The following is a 16,289-nucleotide window of genomic DNA, read 5'->3' as shown; positions in this document are numbered from 1 at the left end:
TAGAATTCTAGAGAACCCCAGAGAAGTTTTATTCCTTTTGAACCATGTACCATAGCATGGTTACAGGTCTCTTCTCCACCACTGACCACACAATATGCTCTCTGGCCCTCACAGAGATTGTTCGGTGTGAAATGGTCAATGACTTGCGCTCAAGTGTCCACTACAGAACAAGCTGTCTTTGGTAAAGACATAGCATAGCATCTTCCATCCACTATCAGCAAATGATGATGTAAACTGCCTCCTGCAACTTACTTAACTTAATGGCTAAAATGCTACTTTGATGAAAGATGGACATCTGCTTTTTCATAATAACAATCCACTTTCAGGACTAGTGCCTGCAGTTCACTCGTTCATGTGTTCAGATGATGTCTGGCATATCTAAGTAGGGTGTACTGGAAGAAGAAGGTGACACAATTCTTGTTCAAACTTTTTAATATATCAACAAAATTGATAGATTAAACTGATACTGTGTGTGCATTACAAATACTGGTTCTAGGCTGTGCTGACAAAGTCTCTATCATGTCCCTTAAATACAATCATGATAATGGTTTACATCTCAGGCCATTATTACAGACATGTTTTTTTCTGAAATTACTTCAGTCTTTGAAGGTTTACAGATATTAACTTTTAACATAAGCAGTGTCATGTCATGAGGCACATATTGCGACAGTAAGTTTTAAAACAAGAAGTTTAAAAATGCAGTAAATTACATTATGCTAAAACTGTTTACAGTGTTTTACTTGACATACTCTTGTTATCTACCAAATTACAGTAAGCTGTGTGACACTAATATACTTTTTAAATCATTACATCACATGTGTTATGACTTTACCCACTATGCTTCAATACTGGAAATGTCTGCTTTTTGGCAATACCAGAAATATTTTACAATCAAATATTTACCTAATTATGCTGGCTGTCAGATTTAAAGCTATCTAATTAAAGTCAAAATAGCTATAAATGCATGAATAAACAAAGTTAAACAGTTTTCACATTGAGTAAGTTCTGTACAATACATCGGTGATCATAACCTGTGGTTAATGTTCTGCGTGACATTAGTGTTTTGATCTACAGTTAGTGTGGTATCTTATGCTTCGGTGTGTGTCATCCAACACTGCCACATTAGAAGGTTCTGTTAGCTTGTATGTGGGCTGCCCTTAGATGCAAGGCTTTCTCCTCTGTTGGTACAATCAACTAGTGTGCAATAATTGTGGCATGCAACTAACTGCATGCCACATTTGGAAGAGTTCAAATAAATTATTAATGGGAAGACAGCCCAAAAGCAGAATTTGGTCTCTATTTTAGGTGATGACATGCATACTGTTAAACATTTTTTAAATGTTGTTCATGTATTTTTCGTCAGGTTGTTGGAAAGAAACACTTACCTAGGTCTTAAAGCTGAGCAACTAACCAGTTGTTCTTATTTAGATTCCTTTGACTATTTCAGATTCCTTTGTGTACTTGCATTTTGTAGCATTCTTATTTGTTCATTATTTTTATTGTTATTTTCGATTAATTTTCTTACACTGACTACAAATTCATCCACATTGTGCCATAATGGCTGCATTCATAGACGCCCTTCACTTTAACAATAACAATAACTTGCTGACTACATCAATATCTGTGACCAGTCACTTTCTTTTATAACAATATAACAATTTTATCAAACTCAAATAGTTGAATAGTGGAGATTCACATTCGACCCTCAAACTATGCATGTGCCAACACTTCAATAATCTGAAAGTTTTTTATTTGGGTGTACTGCTAAAGTGTCTCCAATAGGTTCTAAAATGTTCTCTTTCAATAAACTAATTAACTAAGGAAATTTCACAAAAGTACACCTCTAGAATGGCATAACATTGCAAATTGTTTTAGTTGCAGGTTATTAATTTGCATATTTCATCTTATTATATTAGAGAATTGTTTTAACATTTTTGAATAATAATATTCTATAACATGTTGCTAACATAAAATTCAACATAACATATTACAATTTACTTCTTCTGTTGGCAGCTATTCTAAATAGTGCACAGCTCCTAGAAGACTTGAACACACGTATTGATGAACTGATGCCTCAGCTTCTTGAACTCAACAGGAGCATACCTCTAGAAATAACTAACAGGGAGGAACAACTAAATGATGTCTACCGCTCTATAAGTTCTCAATTCTTTTCAAGTCAGCCACTTAGTCTAAATGATTCTACAAGATTTATAGATGTAAGTACCCAACAGCTTGAAACAAAGTGACAAATATAAGAAATACGTTTTCTATAAATAAAATATCTGTTTCTTCCAAATACTTCCAACTTTGATTACGATTAGTTATTACAAATAGACAGCAGAGATACAAGTATGTCATATGACAAACACCACAAATCATGTAATAATTTAGATATTTACATAATTTTTAATGTTGCCAGTATTAAAACAGTCCAAAAAGTAACTCCTTATTATCTAGAATCATTTTTGGGCCAAAGTCCATGCTGCCCTTTTAACAGATAACTGAAGATAATTTGATTAAACCAAAACTGGCTACAAATAATGAAGAATACTTATTAATTGATCTCTTAGGCTTTCTCAGCATGACAGGTTAATAGTATGCTTTTGGGTGTGCAGGTGAGTTGTTAATTTCATTTTGTGCATAATATTTTGACAGCCAAGTCAGCTGTTTTCTTCAGGTCCTGTGATCAGTATTGTTATGCATACTTGCTACCGAACTCCAACCAGATGGTGAATTGATGTTGGTGTTGTACCATTAGTTATAGCCAAGTTTGATTCCCAATGCCCCCCCCCCCCCCCCCTCCCAAAAAAAAGCACTGAATTCTCATTTATGAATATGAAGAATTTCTTCAACAACAATCTCCATATATTCTTCTATAATTATACAGTAGATTCTTCAGTACAAGACTCTTTTAACACAGGAAACAAATCTAATCTTGTTCAAATCTGACATAAGATTGACATGAATCATTGTCTTCTTGTCCTTGTTTGTGAATCACTCCAGCAGTGTTATGTTGAGGCCATTCCTCATGACTTGTATACTACTCCAGTATGGAATGGCAATGCATGGAGCATGCAGAGACACCAACACAGGTATCTGATCTTGTGGAATTACTGTGATCATATGCCCACCTGAAGATACATGGCGTCCCTCAGTGTACTATGACATGGCATCCCTCAGTGTACTGGCCACAGGCAAAAATAATAAAACTGCAAAACCTTGTCGCTCTTCCAAATATTAAAATTTTATACCACTTATAGTTTGTGATTATGATTCATCAGCAGTACATATAAGGTTATACATCACTCTTCCAGAGAGGTACTGGTATGTAACACCACTTTTGTTTAAAGTGGTACTGCCAACCTAGTTAATCAGTTTTTCTGACATTTTTTTTTATAGACTCTGAAATTATGCTGTCCCAAAAACTTGATGTTTGTTCCACAATAGCAGCCCCATTATCTTTTATTTTATGATTACATTCAAGTCAGGCCTTGCCAAAAGCTGATTTGCTTGGCTGTATCAGTTGGGTGTGTTGTTCATATTCTTGCACCTCTCCTTGGCTGTTTTAATTTCCTGTCCTATGTAAGTCTTGCCACAATCACATGGAATGCAGTACAAACCTAGCTTTTCAAAATGTAGATCATCTTTAACAATACAAAGATTGCTTTTCATCTTTGTTCAGGGGTGCAAAGTACACTACATGCCATATTTCCAAAGAAGTCTGTCAGTCTTTCTGGAGATTAGTCACATTTCAAATCAACTTATCTCATGTTTGACAGCAAATATTGTGAACAAACTGACAGCATGATGGTGGCTAATTCAGTTCTGCCTGTTGTGGAACACTGTGAGGTGTCAGTGTACTAAAATCTGCCAAAGTCGAACTGACCTGTTTCTATCAATATGTGAATGACACATTTATGGTATGTCCACATTGAAAAAATTCATGACGAGCTACTAGAACCTTTAAAACCTATCCATCATAATATAAAATTCATAATGGAAGCTGAAAAAGCTGCCCACATACCTGCCCTGGGTATGTTGGTTAAAAGAAGGATAGACATATCCCTGGGTCACACTGTGTGTAGAAAATGCTGCACTCTGACCTCTGTCTTCACACCTGAGTTGATCACCATTTGTCACAAAGACATTCTTTGCTAAAGGCTCTGGAGCTTGAAAGCTCTCAGACAACACCCTCAAATAGTGTTCCAGTTTAATGGATGCTCAGATTGACAAATAAAGTACTAGTGCAAGAGAGAATTTGTGACATCTGACAGATTCTAGATATCACTTTAATAAGACTTCTTTATTTCCATCTTTACACAGTGACTACATACTCTATAGAGTCTTGGGCAAATGTTGACAATATGACATGGTCTTATACAGAATCCATGCAGCTCTAATCTTTATGTGCAAGAAATCACAATTAAATCACTTGCACAAAAAGCCAAGACAAGGAGCAGAACACAGTACATCAATTATTCTCACTGACAAACATCTGAATAAGGGTGCACTAAAGGATTAAATTTTGTGTTCAGTTCAAAAATGCTTCCAAATCAGATTATAACAGCCCTGTAGCATATATTGAAGCTTCATTTCTACCAGAAGACATTCACCATGAAATTTCTGGGGTGGTCACCAAGTCACAAATGCTTAGATCCAAAATCTTCAAGACACAAGTATAAGCACTTAGAAAACTGTGGGAGAATGAGGAATCAGTGCTTCTTCCATCATAAGGGCAATGATATAGTCCTTATTTCATGAAGAAGGTATTTGATCTCTTGAATGACACTACCTACAGATAGATTTGACTGCAATGGCAAGGTGTGTGGGTACCACATGTTCTAAACCAAAACCACAAAAAGGGCCATTGTGCATCTCTGCTTGTTTGTCATCAACTGGTTGATGGACCACATAAAGCTTTGCTTTCCTGTATCATTACTGGTGATGAAAAATGATGTCTTTATTTTAACATAAGGAAAAGGAATGGATGAGCACAAACAAAGCAGCAGCTGCCATACAAAGACCTTTGCACATCATCAAAAGATAATGTTAGGCATCTGGTGGAACAGCAATGGTGTGGGGTTCTACAAATTGCTTCCCCAAGATGTAACCATCAATGCTGACATTTATTGTCAACAACTGAAATGTCTTGCAGATGTAATCTGAGAACAACAATCAGGAAGACTGTGTAAAGTGGTGCTACTTCATGATATTGCTCACCCACCTTCTGCTAGACTGACAAAAAACACTATAATGGAGATGTTTTGGGAACTCATTTCACACTCATCTTATTCAACTGATCTTGTGCCCTCAGATTTTCATTTTTTCCACTCTCTATCAAACAATCTTCAGGCAACTTCATTTTGCTTGAAACTGCACTCTAGACATGGCTCGATAAGTTCTTTTACTCAAAACTATATGATTTCTACAGTCGCAGAATCAAACAGTTGCCCCAGTTCTGGCAGTCTGTCATAAGTAGTGATGGAGAATATGTTATTGATGACTGAAGTCTGTGTTATGTGTACCTATTGTGTTTATTAAACTTATGGAAAAATACTACAAACTTATGCACCATTGTATTGTGATCTCTACTATTTCTTTCTGTTTATATCCTCGACAGCATGAGCTTGAATTTTTTTTCAGTTTAAATAATATACCACCACATTTAGGTAGTCTATATAACATTTACATGTTATTATAAGCTTGTAGATCCATGTCTGCTGTTACTGAAGACATCATAAGCTATTAGCACCACTTATTTGGCATAAATAAATAAAAATTCATGCTCTTTCCAAGTAAGAAAGCTAACATGTTGGTCCTCTTACTTAATTCATCTTAGACTAACCACTGCTACAAAAGTATTTAATAACCAAAACATGATGGTTCCCAAACGCAAATAAAAAATTATACATATCACCAGTATCAAATTTCTTTAGAAATATACTATATGCTACTTACCACTAAGTCACATAAAACTTTACACTTGTACAGAGAGAGATTCCTCTTAGTTTGCCCTCAAGCAGTACCACTTATCATGCATTTTGCTACACAATCTTATGCCGTCAGTTGACTTCACTTCCTTTCCAATTTTGGATGCAGGGAGTTACATACTTCTGACCAGCAGCAGCTACACATTGCCCTACTGTCTATTTTCCTCTTCTGGCATTATTACTAGCATGCACAAAACTCAGACACATTCCTTAATATCATTCATGTAGTACTTGTACTTACAGGTGAACTACTAAAATTTGTAAAATGCATTTAACCCTCACAGATTGGGATTCAGTCAAATGAATTGTTGGCATCCTAACTCTATAGGCACTGACCATATAATACCTTCCACAAGAGGCCAACTTGTGACAGGGATATTGTCCCAATACATATTCTTTAGACTGTACTTTTTCTGTGGATCATCCATCCCTATTGGTTGATGCATACACCCAATCATTCCCCTAATTTATATATCGACTCATTCCTGTTGGTTAAATTATGTTCCAGGGGCCTGAACTCATGCTTCTAGTGAATTCCCTTGCACTCCTTCTTTGCTGTGTCAACTGTGTGAACATTGTCAAGGTCTCTTTCTTTTCCATTCAGTGGGTCTACAAGAAATACTACTATTGGGCATGGTATTCCCTTTAGTTTGTAAGGGCCTTCATATTTTGTCATTTCAGATTTGAGCTCGGATAACAGGCTCTCACTAATTTAAAATTTGTCTCTACTGCATTTTGACTATATTGACATGATCTGTTCCTTGCATGTTTCCTTACTTAGTCCTCAATATTTTGAGTTCCCTCTTTGTTGTGTCCTGTCTTCTTTAAATAACAAATAAATAAATAAGTAACATGGCTGCACTGTCTGAGGCAAATATATACAGTAAATTTATGTCAGTGTAAAGGAAATCTTTGTGTACTCTTATTAACTATATAAAAGTTCATGCAATACTACACTTGGCCACATCATGGCATCCATCACACTTCATGATGCACTCTGGATGAAACTCTGTGGCTTACTTCTTGGTCATAGCCATAAATAAATCTTGAATCTTCTCCACTTAAATTCAATCCTTTCAGTAGTTCTGGTGAAAGCCCATTACCTTCATTAAATTTCCATTTACTTAATTCCCCTTTTGTTTTATTAAGTTCCTCCCAGAGCTTTAATATTTCCCCTCCTGATTTTTTTCAGTTAATTCTATTATTTGTTTTACATTCTGATCTTTCTCCTTAAAATGTTCTGAAACATTTTTTCTTACAAGATCACATTGTTGATTTCTTGCAGCACTTAACTTACCTTGTAAATTGGGTAAAATTGTTTGCAAGTTGGTTATTTTTGTATTTGTCTCATGTTTCTCCTTAAAATATCCCTGGATGTGTTGTTCAAGACTAGCATTCTTGATATTTACTTTTGCACTTAGATCCACAATCAAAGTGTCAAGCTTAGTACTGAGCTCTATACTTAAACTAACCTTTGCAACATATAGCATAGTACTGAGTACTGTACTTAAAACAATCTTGGCAACATCTAACTTGATACCAAACATTACACTTAAATCAGTTCTTGCAACATCTAATTTGTACTAATATTTGTACTTAGATCTCCCACGATTTGTCACCTAAAATTTATGTTCAGTGCCTGGAATCATTCTGGATACTCACTTCTAATTTCTCACACTGCTCAACACCACCACAAAACACATTATTTTCGCTCAAATACAGCTCACCTGTGACTTGTAGCAGTGCTTGGTGTGGTCAGCTACTGGTGTGAAGCTTAATTGTTGCAGTGGGAGGTCTGTGACAGAATTTGCCCTGGCAGTGGCAGACAGTGATATCTGATGAGCCATCGATGTAATTACAGCCATGCAGCATGTGATGATGTGGAACTGATAAATTGATAACAGCCATTTGCTACTAGAATACTCCACCTTCCAAATTGTAGACTCGTACTTTATTCTACTAAATGAGATAATTTTCCTTCATAAACCACATATATTACAACAACTTTTTACTCTCAGGAAACCATTTCAAACAATTATCTGTCTGCTTGACAAGTATATTTCAGATATATTCATAATGAATGGAGTTACAGTTAATACCAGACACTACTCTCGAATTTCTTTTGTTCCTTAATTTTTTTATGCCTTGTCATGGTTATCTTCTTCCATGAAAGCTATCACAACTCTATGGTTGGAATATTCTATACAGAAAAAAACATTAAGTACAGCAAGTGTTGTCAATTGGGAGCCACTGCCACTGTTGCCTCACCCAGTAGCAATGCTGTCTCCATTACCATTTAGTTAATGTACACATACAGAGAAAGCCCACACTCAGCATGTGTGTCCCACTTTCCGAACTACATTAAATAGATTTTCTTTAGCATTCAATGATCATCATTTATTGATCCTAAATACACTGTGCAAAACATCATTATAAGTATGTTACACTATAGATGCTAGCTGAATGTAAAACAGTAGCTACACTTGAAGTAATTACTTTGAATTTTTGACCCATAGTACAAGTTCTTAGTATCTTATTTATTACAGTGTTTTGTCATATGTAGTGCAAACTTCTTGGTACTGAAATCAGCATAGCCTAACTGTCCATGCCATGTTAATAATTCAACTCTTTTGTAGGTATACAAAGTAACTACTTATTTCTTTCAATCATTCTCATTGAATAACATCTCCTTATACAGCTTCCACCATTCATTTTCTTGATACTGTTACTTTGTGATTTTCCATTGTAGTCTTTTAATAAACTGTGTGCTCTTTGAAGATTAGCTAAAATACTGCAAAATTCCTTGATATCCATTGTGTACTTAGTAATTTTTAATACATAAGTAGCAAAATTGCCTCTTTCCTTTTATATCTTGATCTACTTCTGATTGTAACAAAGGCTGAGATAAGGTATCTGGCATTACATTATCTTGTCCTCTTAAACAAATAATAAAATACAAAACAAATATTTGCACTAATCTATCCTATATATAGAAATGATGCATATGCACACATACACACTCATACAAACGCATCTCAAACACTTGTCTGTGTGAGTTGAGTTTGCGTGTGTGTGTGTGTGTGTGTGTGTGTGTGTGTGTGTGTGTGTCACCTATGCTTGATGAAGGCCTTAACGGCCAAAAGTTTTAACTGTGAGAGTCTTTTTGTTGTGCCTATCTGCGACTCAGCACCTCCACTACATTGTGAGTAGCAACTTTCCTTTTCATAATGTTGTTACTTTCCATCCTGGATTTTCCATTGTTTGAATGATGCATATATGTATTGTTAAAAAATGTAACCTTCATCAAAAATCAGCTGCCAGCATGCTTGTTCATTTGTAGATGAAGAAGCTACAGAAAACTTTGCACCTCTGATCTATATGGGAAAAAATCCCAAATTTAATTCAGCAGAAATTCTGTATCCTGACAACAATAGTTGTGTACTGATGGAGAGACTTGCACAGGACTGACTATATGCAATGCTGCATCAAACTGGACTTCAGACTGATAACTGCAACACCAACAACATGCACCATTAAAAAGAACAAAATTTGCCTCTTTTTGACAGTGAAAATACTAGGTAGCTAAAATGCTCAAAACAGAAACCTGTGATATTTGAGTCCCAAGTCCTTCAAATCCTGAGTGCATAATCATATGCAGTGCGCATAACACTGATACAAACTGATTTTCGTGCTTCAGATGTGATAAAAACCATCAAATTACTGCGTGTTCAACAGCAACCCAAGTCCATAAAAATATCGTGGTTCAAACAGTTACATACCTTTAGTGAGTCAAAGCTATTGCCATTGGTAAAAATTGCTGCCAACATGAATACCATCCTTTTTCAAACTGAAATTGTTTATCATTGACAACATTTTGTTGTTACAGGTGTTTATAAATTCTATTGTATATCACCTACTCAATCAGCAAGTATAAGTATACTTGAGAAAGAGGAAAGATTCAGTACGTAATGTATTAAAAAACTCACGTGAGTTTGATTATTTTATTATTAGTTTCATTCTAATTACCATTTTGAAAATAGGTGATAATAATATATTTTTAATAAATGTAAGTTGTAGATGAATTTCAAAGAACTTGATTTGAAAAATTCTTCTTAGTGGGCCACCCAGCAAGAAATATTTAAAAATTAAATTATCTCTATCTCATGACACAAACAATTATTAAAAGTATTTTAATTTTGAACAACACATCTTATCATCTTGTAGTGTCTGCTATGAAGTTGGCATCAACTGGTGATGTTATTGTGTTCAGTGGTGAAGTATCGTGTGTATGTGGTCTGCATTAACAAGACAGACACAGCTGTCAAACAGCTTCCACACCAACCATGAGAGGCACTGCGTTTCATATTTTTATGTATAAATGTTTTATATTCTTCTGTATTGTTTATTATCTGACATGCGAATTTTTATATGAATTTGTTTTTCCATGTATTTACATTTTTCCAGTCTCTCAGGAATACAGTGTCTATGACCGTTCCTCTTCCTGAGTTATACACATGTTCAGAAAGTTTCATTTGTGAGTTAAATGCTCTGATTCATATTCAGCTTAGATAGTAAATGCTTATTCAGTCTGTTCAGCAAACACTGTAACCAAAATAAAAAAAACTTGTTCTGTGAAACCTCATGACTTAGTTTGTTCACACCAAGCAAAGGTCAGTTAATTCAAATCATGCTAATTTTGACAAGTGGTGACCTCATTGTGATTTGGGCTTAAGAAAAAGGTTGAGCAACTATTGCAAAATTTAAATATTATGCAAGATATAGATGCACAACAGTGTCTAGACTAGTGGTCCATTTACCTCTGTTCTGGCCAAACAGCCCAATCTTGTAGTCTGCTCAAGTCAAACCAGTTTAACTATGCAGGAATTATGGCTGACTCAACAAAATTTGACCTCATCACGAGCCAACTTGACCATTGCTACATCGCAGAGGTACAGGATGTGATCACTGTGCCATTGCATGAAAAATTCTGAATTAATCAACATAGCAGCTGCATTGCACAAAGAATGGATCAGAGAGGTACCAATAAAAGGAGACATTGATGATAAACTGTCACAATATTTGCATCATTCGTGGGGTAAAGTCAATACAGTTATGATCCCTGACAATTTGCTACACGCCCTGTGATGTAGTCAATTACCTCCACAAGCCAAAGCGATTTTAATGTCTCAGATGGAAACATCATCGGATGTGGTGGCAGAGCTAGCAGATCAGATTCAAGAGGTTGTCACACTCACTCAGGTTAGTGCAGTGACAGTGCCACGCAGAAGTGCCACTGTGGCACCAACAGTGGTGCGCATGGAATCCGACTCACTGACAGCCTGGTGCCTGTTTGTTAGTGATAGCAGAAGTATTTAGTAGACACTGGCTCAGACTTAAGTGTCCTACCAAGAACTTCAGTCCACCACTGTAGAACACTGACTGCATTCTGTTTATCTGCTGCAAACAACTCATCCATATCTACATACAGAACAACAACATAGCAGATAGAGTTAAATTTGGGACAGCGCAATCCATTGGCATAGGACTTTACCATTGCCAACATTATGAAGCTGATAATAGGACCCGATCTTCTGGAAAATCTCCATTTCGTACCAGATGTTGACAATGTTACTGGACTGACTACAGTGGATTTTCACCATGACACATCAGTGCATAGTGCCTAGCTAATACAGGTGTTTGATGAGAAGTCCATGGTACACTGCACTGTTGGGGCAGTATCCTACCTTTACCAGGCCATCAGGCACACATACACACACAGAACACAACATGGTGCACCATATAGAAACCACAAACGGCTCACTAGTGTATTGCAGACCCAAGAGATTGGTACCCGACTTTTTGGCCATCGCTAAGGCAGAATTCGATGCAATGCTTAAGAAAGGCATAATCTGGCCATCAAGTAGAAATATTTAAGCTACACATTGATCTGAAGAAAGTAGGAGCCTATTGCCTGTGCAGTGACTGTCGTGCACTCGACGCGAGAACTGTGCCAGTTTGATATCCCGTGCCTTTGTTGCGTGACTGTAATTATGCATTGCGTGACACAACTGTTTTCAGTGTTTTGGACTGTGCCAAGGCATATACACATATACCTGTGGCAGAAGACGACATCCCCAAAACAGCAACAATCATTCCATTTGGACTCTTTGAAAGCAAATTTGTGACGTTTGGGCGACAGAACACTGCGCAAACCTGGCAGAAGTTTATTGACTCCAATCTATGAAGACTGCCACTTTGCTTCACATACATGGTGATGTGCTTCTGTTTTCTGCCACCAGGGAGCAACATCACCATCATCTACAAGAAATATTTAAGTGTTTTGAGCAATTTAGCATGGTACTAATGTGGCCAAGTGTGTGTTTGGACAGCACGATACGATGTTTCTAGGTCACTGCATTTCATTTACAGGCTCCTTACCACTAATTGAGAAGATCAAAGTAATTTTACAGGTACCACAACTGATGATGGTCAAGGAGTTGCGTGGGTTTTTAGGTATGTTAAACTATTACTGCTGGCACTTTCCCCGTGCAGCAAAACCACAAGATCCATTGAATGCAGCACTCTCTGCCTCCAGGTTCGAGTTGGCATTCCAGTGCAGTGGACTGAAACAATGTGCTCCACTTTCAAGATGGCAAGAAATAGCATAGTAAATGCAAAACTGCTGCAAACCCTAACTGGATGCATCTTTGGTATTAATGGTAGATGCGAGTCAAATTCCTTTTGTGTGGTCCAGTGGTCAGAAGATTCATGGCAACTGCTTGCATATTTCTCCTGCAAATTGTCGCCATCTCAGAATAAGTGGAGTGTGAACCCCTGGCAGTGTATGTGGCTGTTACATAATTCCATCCACAAATAGAAGCAAGGACATTCACAATACTGTCACAGAAGAAGCTGAGTAACACAGTCATTGTGGCACAGTGGTTATGATACTAGACTGTTGCATGGAGGGTCGTGAGTTCAAAACTCACCTGAACTGTAAAACTTTAATTTCTATATTTGGTTCAAGTACATTCTATAAGTATCCACAAATGTCAAGAATCATTGTACTGGAATGTTCTGTAGCTGTATATATACACTGTATGTGTTCTGGCCGGAGGCAGTTCGCTCTGTGCTCTTGTATGTGCAAGTGCTGAATAAACCTTTGTTAAGTGAAGTTAGTGTTCATCATTCATCTAATTACACCTTTTTCTACATGACATTGTTCTGGTCGAGACGATGGGCATTGGGGCTTGTGATAGGGCACACTATCGATGACACAGTGGCTCCCATCAGGCCACGACAGAGCCGCCATTTACGTGGCGAGAAACCCAAGTTCGAGCCATATTCAGCAGATCGCAATCTATCTGAAACAGAAGAAGAAGAAGAGGATGTTATGATGACAGCCACTGTGTGCCACCACATGAGACATCCTTCCGGGTTCTCTAGTGATGATGGCCCAGATCCAAACAAGTGGCTGAAAGTACATGAGCGTATAGCCAAATTTAACAAATGAGATGACACTGTGTGTTTGGCTAACGTATTTTTTTACTTGGATGGCACTGCCAAGCAATGGTATGAGAACAATGAGGAGAAGTTCACAAAATGGGAAGTATTCCAGGTGGAACTGTACAAGTATTTCGGCGACACACAATGACAGAAGAACCAGGCTGAAGATAAATTAAAGTGCAGGGCACAGCATCCAGGAGAAACTACAGCATCCTACATTCAAGACGTCTTGGAGCTGTGTAAAATAGTGGATCCTAGAATGAAGCAGGAAGATAAGGTTGCATATCTCATGAAGCATGTTGCTGAGGACATGTATCAAGCCCTACTTCTGAAGGAGGTAGTGAGAGAGGAAGTTCAGAAGGCACTTGGATTGCACGGTGAGCAAAAAACCGAGATGCTTCAAGAGGTCATAAGGGAGGAAGTGGAACAGACATTGAACCCAATCTCTCGTCCTTCATTTTCCTTTAAAACGGTGAAAAAGTTGAGACCCAGACAAAGTTACAATCCTACAATGCCACATGAGGAACCTGTTTGGGCACCAGGAAAGATGGACATCTGGAGGACACAGGGAACCAACCAGTATGTTTCCACTGCGGATGACTGGTACATGTGGTGCACTATTGTCAAGAAAGGCAGCGGGTATTTGATGATGCTTGCACCAGAAGACAGCAGACTGATCTTTTCTGACGTCAACTCCAACTCCAAGAAGATGTGGGTGCAGTATGACGTAGGTCACCATCACCACAAGGTAGCCACTGGAGAGGACGCTCCCCAACATGCTGATCAAGGTCTCCATCGCTGTTTTGAAGCTCCAGCCGATCACCTAGCCACTGCAACCTGGAAAACTAAAGGGTGCGACCATCCTTGGAGTTGAGGCCGCCGAAGAGAAAAATCCTCCACTCTCAATCACTACAAAAATGATAGGAAATTATGTTGATATCCTCATGGATGGTGCACCAGCCCAAGCTCTTGTGGACTCTCAAGCATCATATTCAGTCATTTCAGAGAAGTAGTGTCGCCAGTTGCAGAAAACCATATTCATTGACAACAAAACCTCTCTGCTGAAGGTGGCTAATGGAAAATATGTAAAACCTACAGGAAGATGTGTCATTTGTGTGGGTATAAGTGGCCATATACAGACTGTAGAATTTATCATCTTACAAGTGTGTAGTCATGATGTCTTCCTCAGATGGGAGTTTTTGAAAGCTTCTCAGGCAATTATAGATTGTGGTCGCTCAAAGATTATGCTAGACAAAATGAGATACTGTGGGCAGGAAGATGCACATCCGAGTGTGTGGAGACTATGTGTGCTAGATGAAGTGATCATTCCTGCAGTCAGTGCTAGCAAGGTGACTGTCATGTGTCATGCCATGCATCAACCCACGGATCTTGTAGTGGAATGTAAGAGAAGCATACCACTGAAGAATAACTTGGTCATCACAGCCTCTGTCATCTCATTCAAGAATGGATTTGGTGAACTGTGGATAGTTAATTGTTGCTGAGAACCGCGGATCCTTCCAAGATGCATGTGATAGCAAGCGCTGAGCTGTTAATTCCAGAACAGCTGAGCATCATAGAAACCTCCCATGCCGGGTCTGTGGGCGAAATTAACTACCACTATGAGACAAGATCTTCTGACTTGACTATCACTAGATCTCACTAAGGAACAACAGAAGAAGCTACTTGCCATTCTTCAAAAGTTCTCTGAATGCTTCAATCCACAGGTGAAGAGTAAATTGGACAAATCGATGGTGAAGCACCGGATTAGCACTGGAGATCATCAACCAATAAGCCAGAGAGCATACCATGTATCAGCAACAGAACATCGAATAATTCATGAAGAGGTAGAGAATATGATGAAGAATGACATCATTCAGACTTCACAGAGCCCGTGGTCGTCACCAGTGGTTCTCGTCGGGAAGAAAGATGGTAGTTGGTGCTTTTGTGTTGATTACAGGAAGCTTAATAAGATAACTGAAAGGACGTTTACCATCTTCCACGGATTGGTGATATACTAGATTGTCTGAAGGGGGCTAAGTTTTTCTCAACCATTGACATGTACTTGGGATACTGACAAATCGAAGTAGATGAGGCTGATCGTGAGAAAACTGCATTCATCACCCTTGAGGGCCTATCTGAGTTTAAGGTAATGCTGTTTGGTTTGTGTAATGCATCAGAAACTTTTGAATGGTTGATTGATAATCTTCACATCACCTGAAGTGGATGATGTGTCTTTGTTATTTAGATGACATTATAGTGTTCTCAGAGACCTTTGATGAACACATAAAAAAACTGAGGGCCATTCTTAAGAGTCTCCAACAAGGCGGACTGAAACTTAATCCAAAAAAGTGTCTCTTTGGAGCAAAAGAGATCAAAATACTTGGACACCTTGTGTCAAACGAAGGTGTGTGGCCAGACCCAGAGAAGGTGAGATCTATAATGGAATTTCCAATTCCTAAAAGTAGTAGAGATGTGAGAAGCTTCCTCGGATTATGTTCTTATTACTGTTGTTTTATCAAAGACTTTTGTGTCAAAGCCAGGCCACACCAAGTGTTGTTTAAAGCCGATGCTAAATTTATCTGGGGTGGTGCTCAACAAGATACTTTTTATGTGCTGCGAAAAGCTCTGACGACTGACCCTGTACTTGGTCTGTATGATGAGAGAACACCTACAGAACTACACACAGAGGGATTGGTGCTGTTCTGGTGCAAATTTCAGATGGAAAAGAGAAGGTTATATATAGCCTTTGCTTCTAGGACACTTACAAAAGCTGAGAGAAAAGACTGAACTACA

General features: G+C 37.9%; 1 protein-coding gene across 1 annotated transcript in view; it reads left to right on the top strand.

Annotated features, from left to right (window-relative positions):
* The window catches only part of LOC124794638 (juvenile hormone esterase-like), a 516,675-nt gene that overhangs the window by 361,944 nt on the left and 138,442 nt on the right, over positions 1-16,289 (top strand). Inside the window, exon 8 of the mRNA XM_047258150.1 lies at positions 2,014-2,216. Within this exon, the coding sequence (XP_047114106.1) occupies positions 2,014-2,216 (203 nt within the window). The remainder of the gene's footprint in view (positions 1-2,013; positions 2,217-16,289) is intronic.

The sequence above is a fragment of the Schistocerca piceifrons genome, chromosome 4 (assembly GCF_021461385.2).
Source record: "Schistocerca piceifrons isolate TAMUIC-IGC-003096 chromosome 4, iqSchPice1.1, whole genome shotgun sequence".
NCBI classification, from domain to species: Eukaryota; Metazoa; Arthropoda; class Insecta; order Orthoptera; family Acrididae; genus Schistocerca; species Schistocerca piceifrons.
Note: the sequence above shows the minus strand (reverse complement) of the source record. Positions and strands in the feature narration are given on the sequence as shown.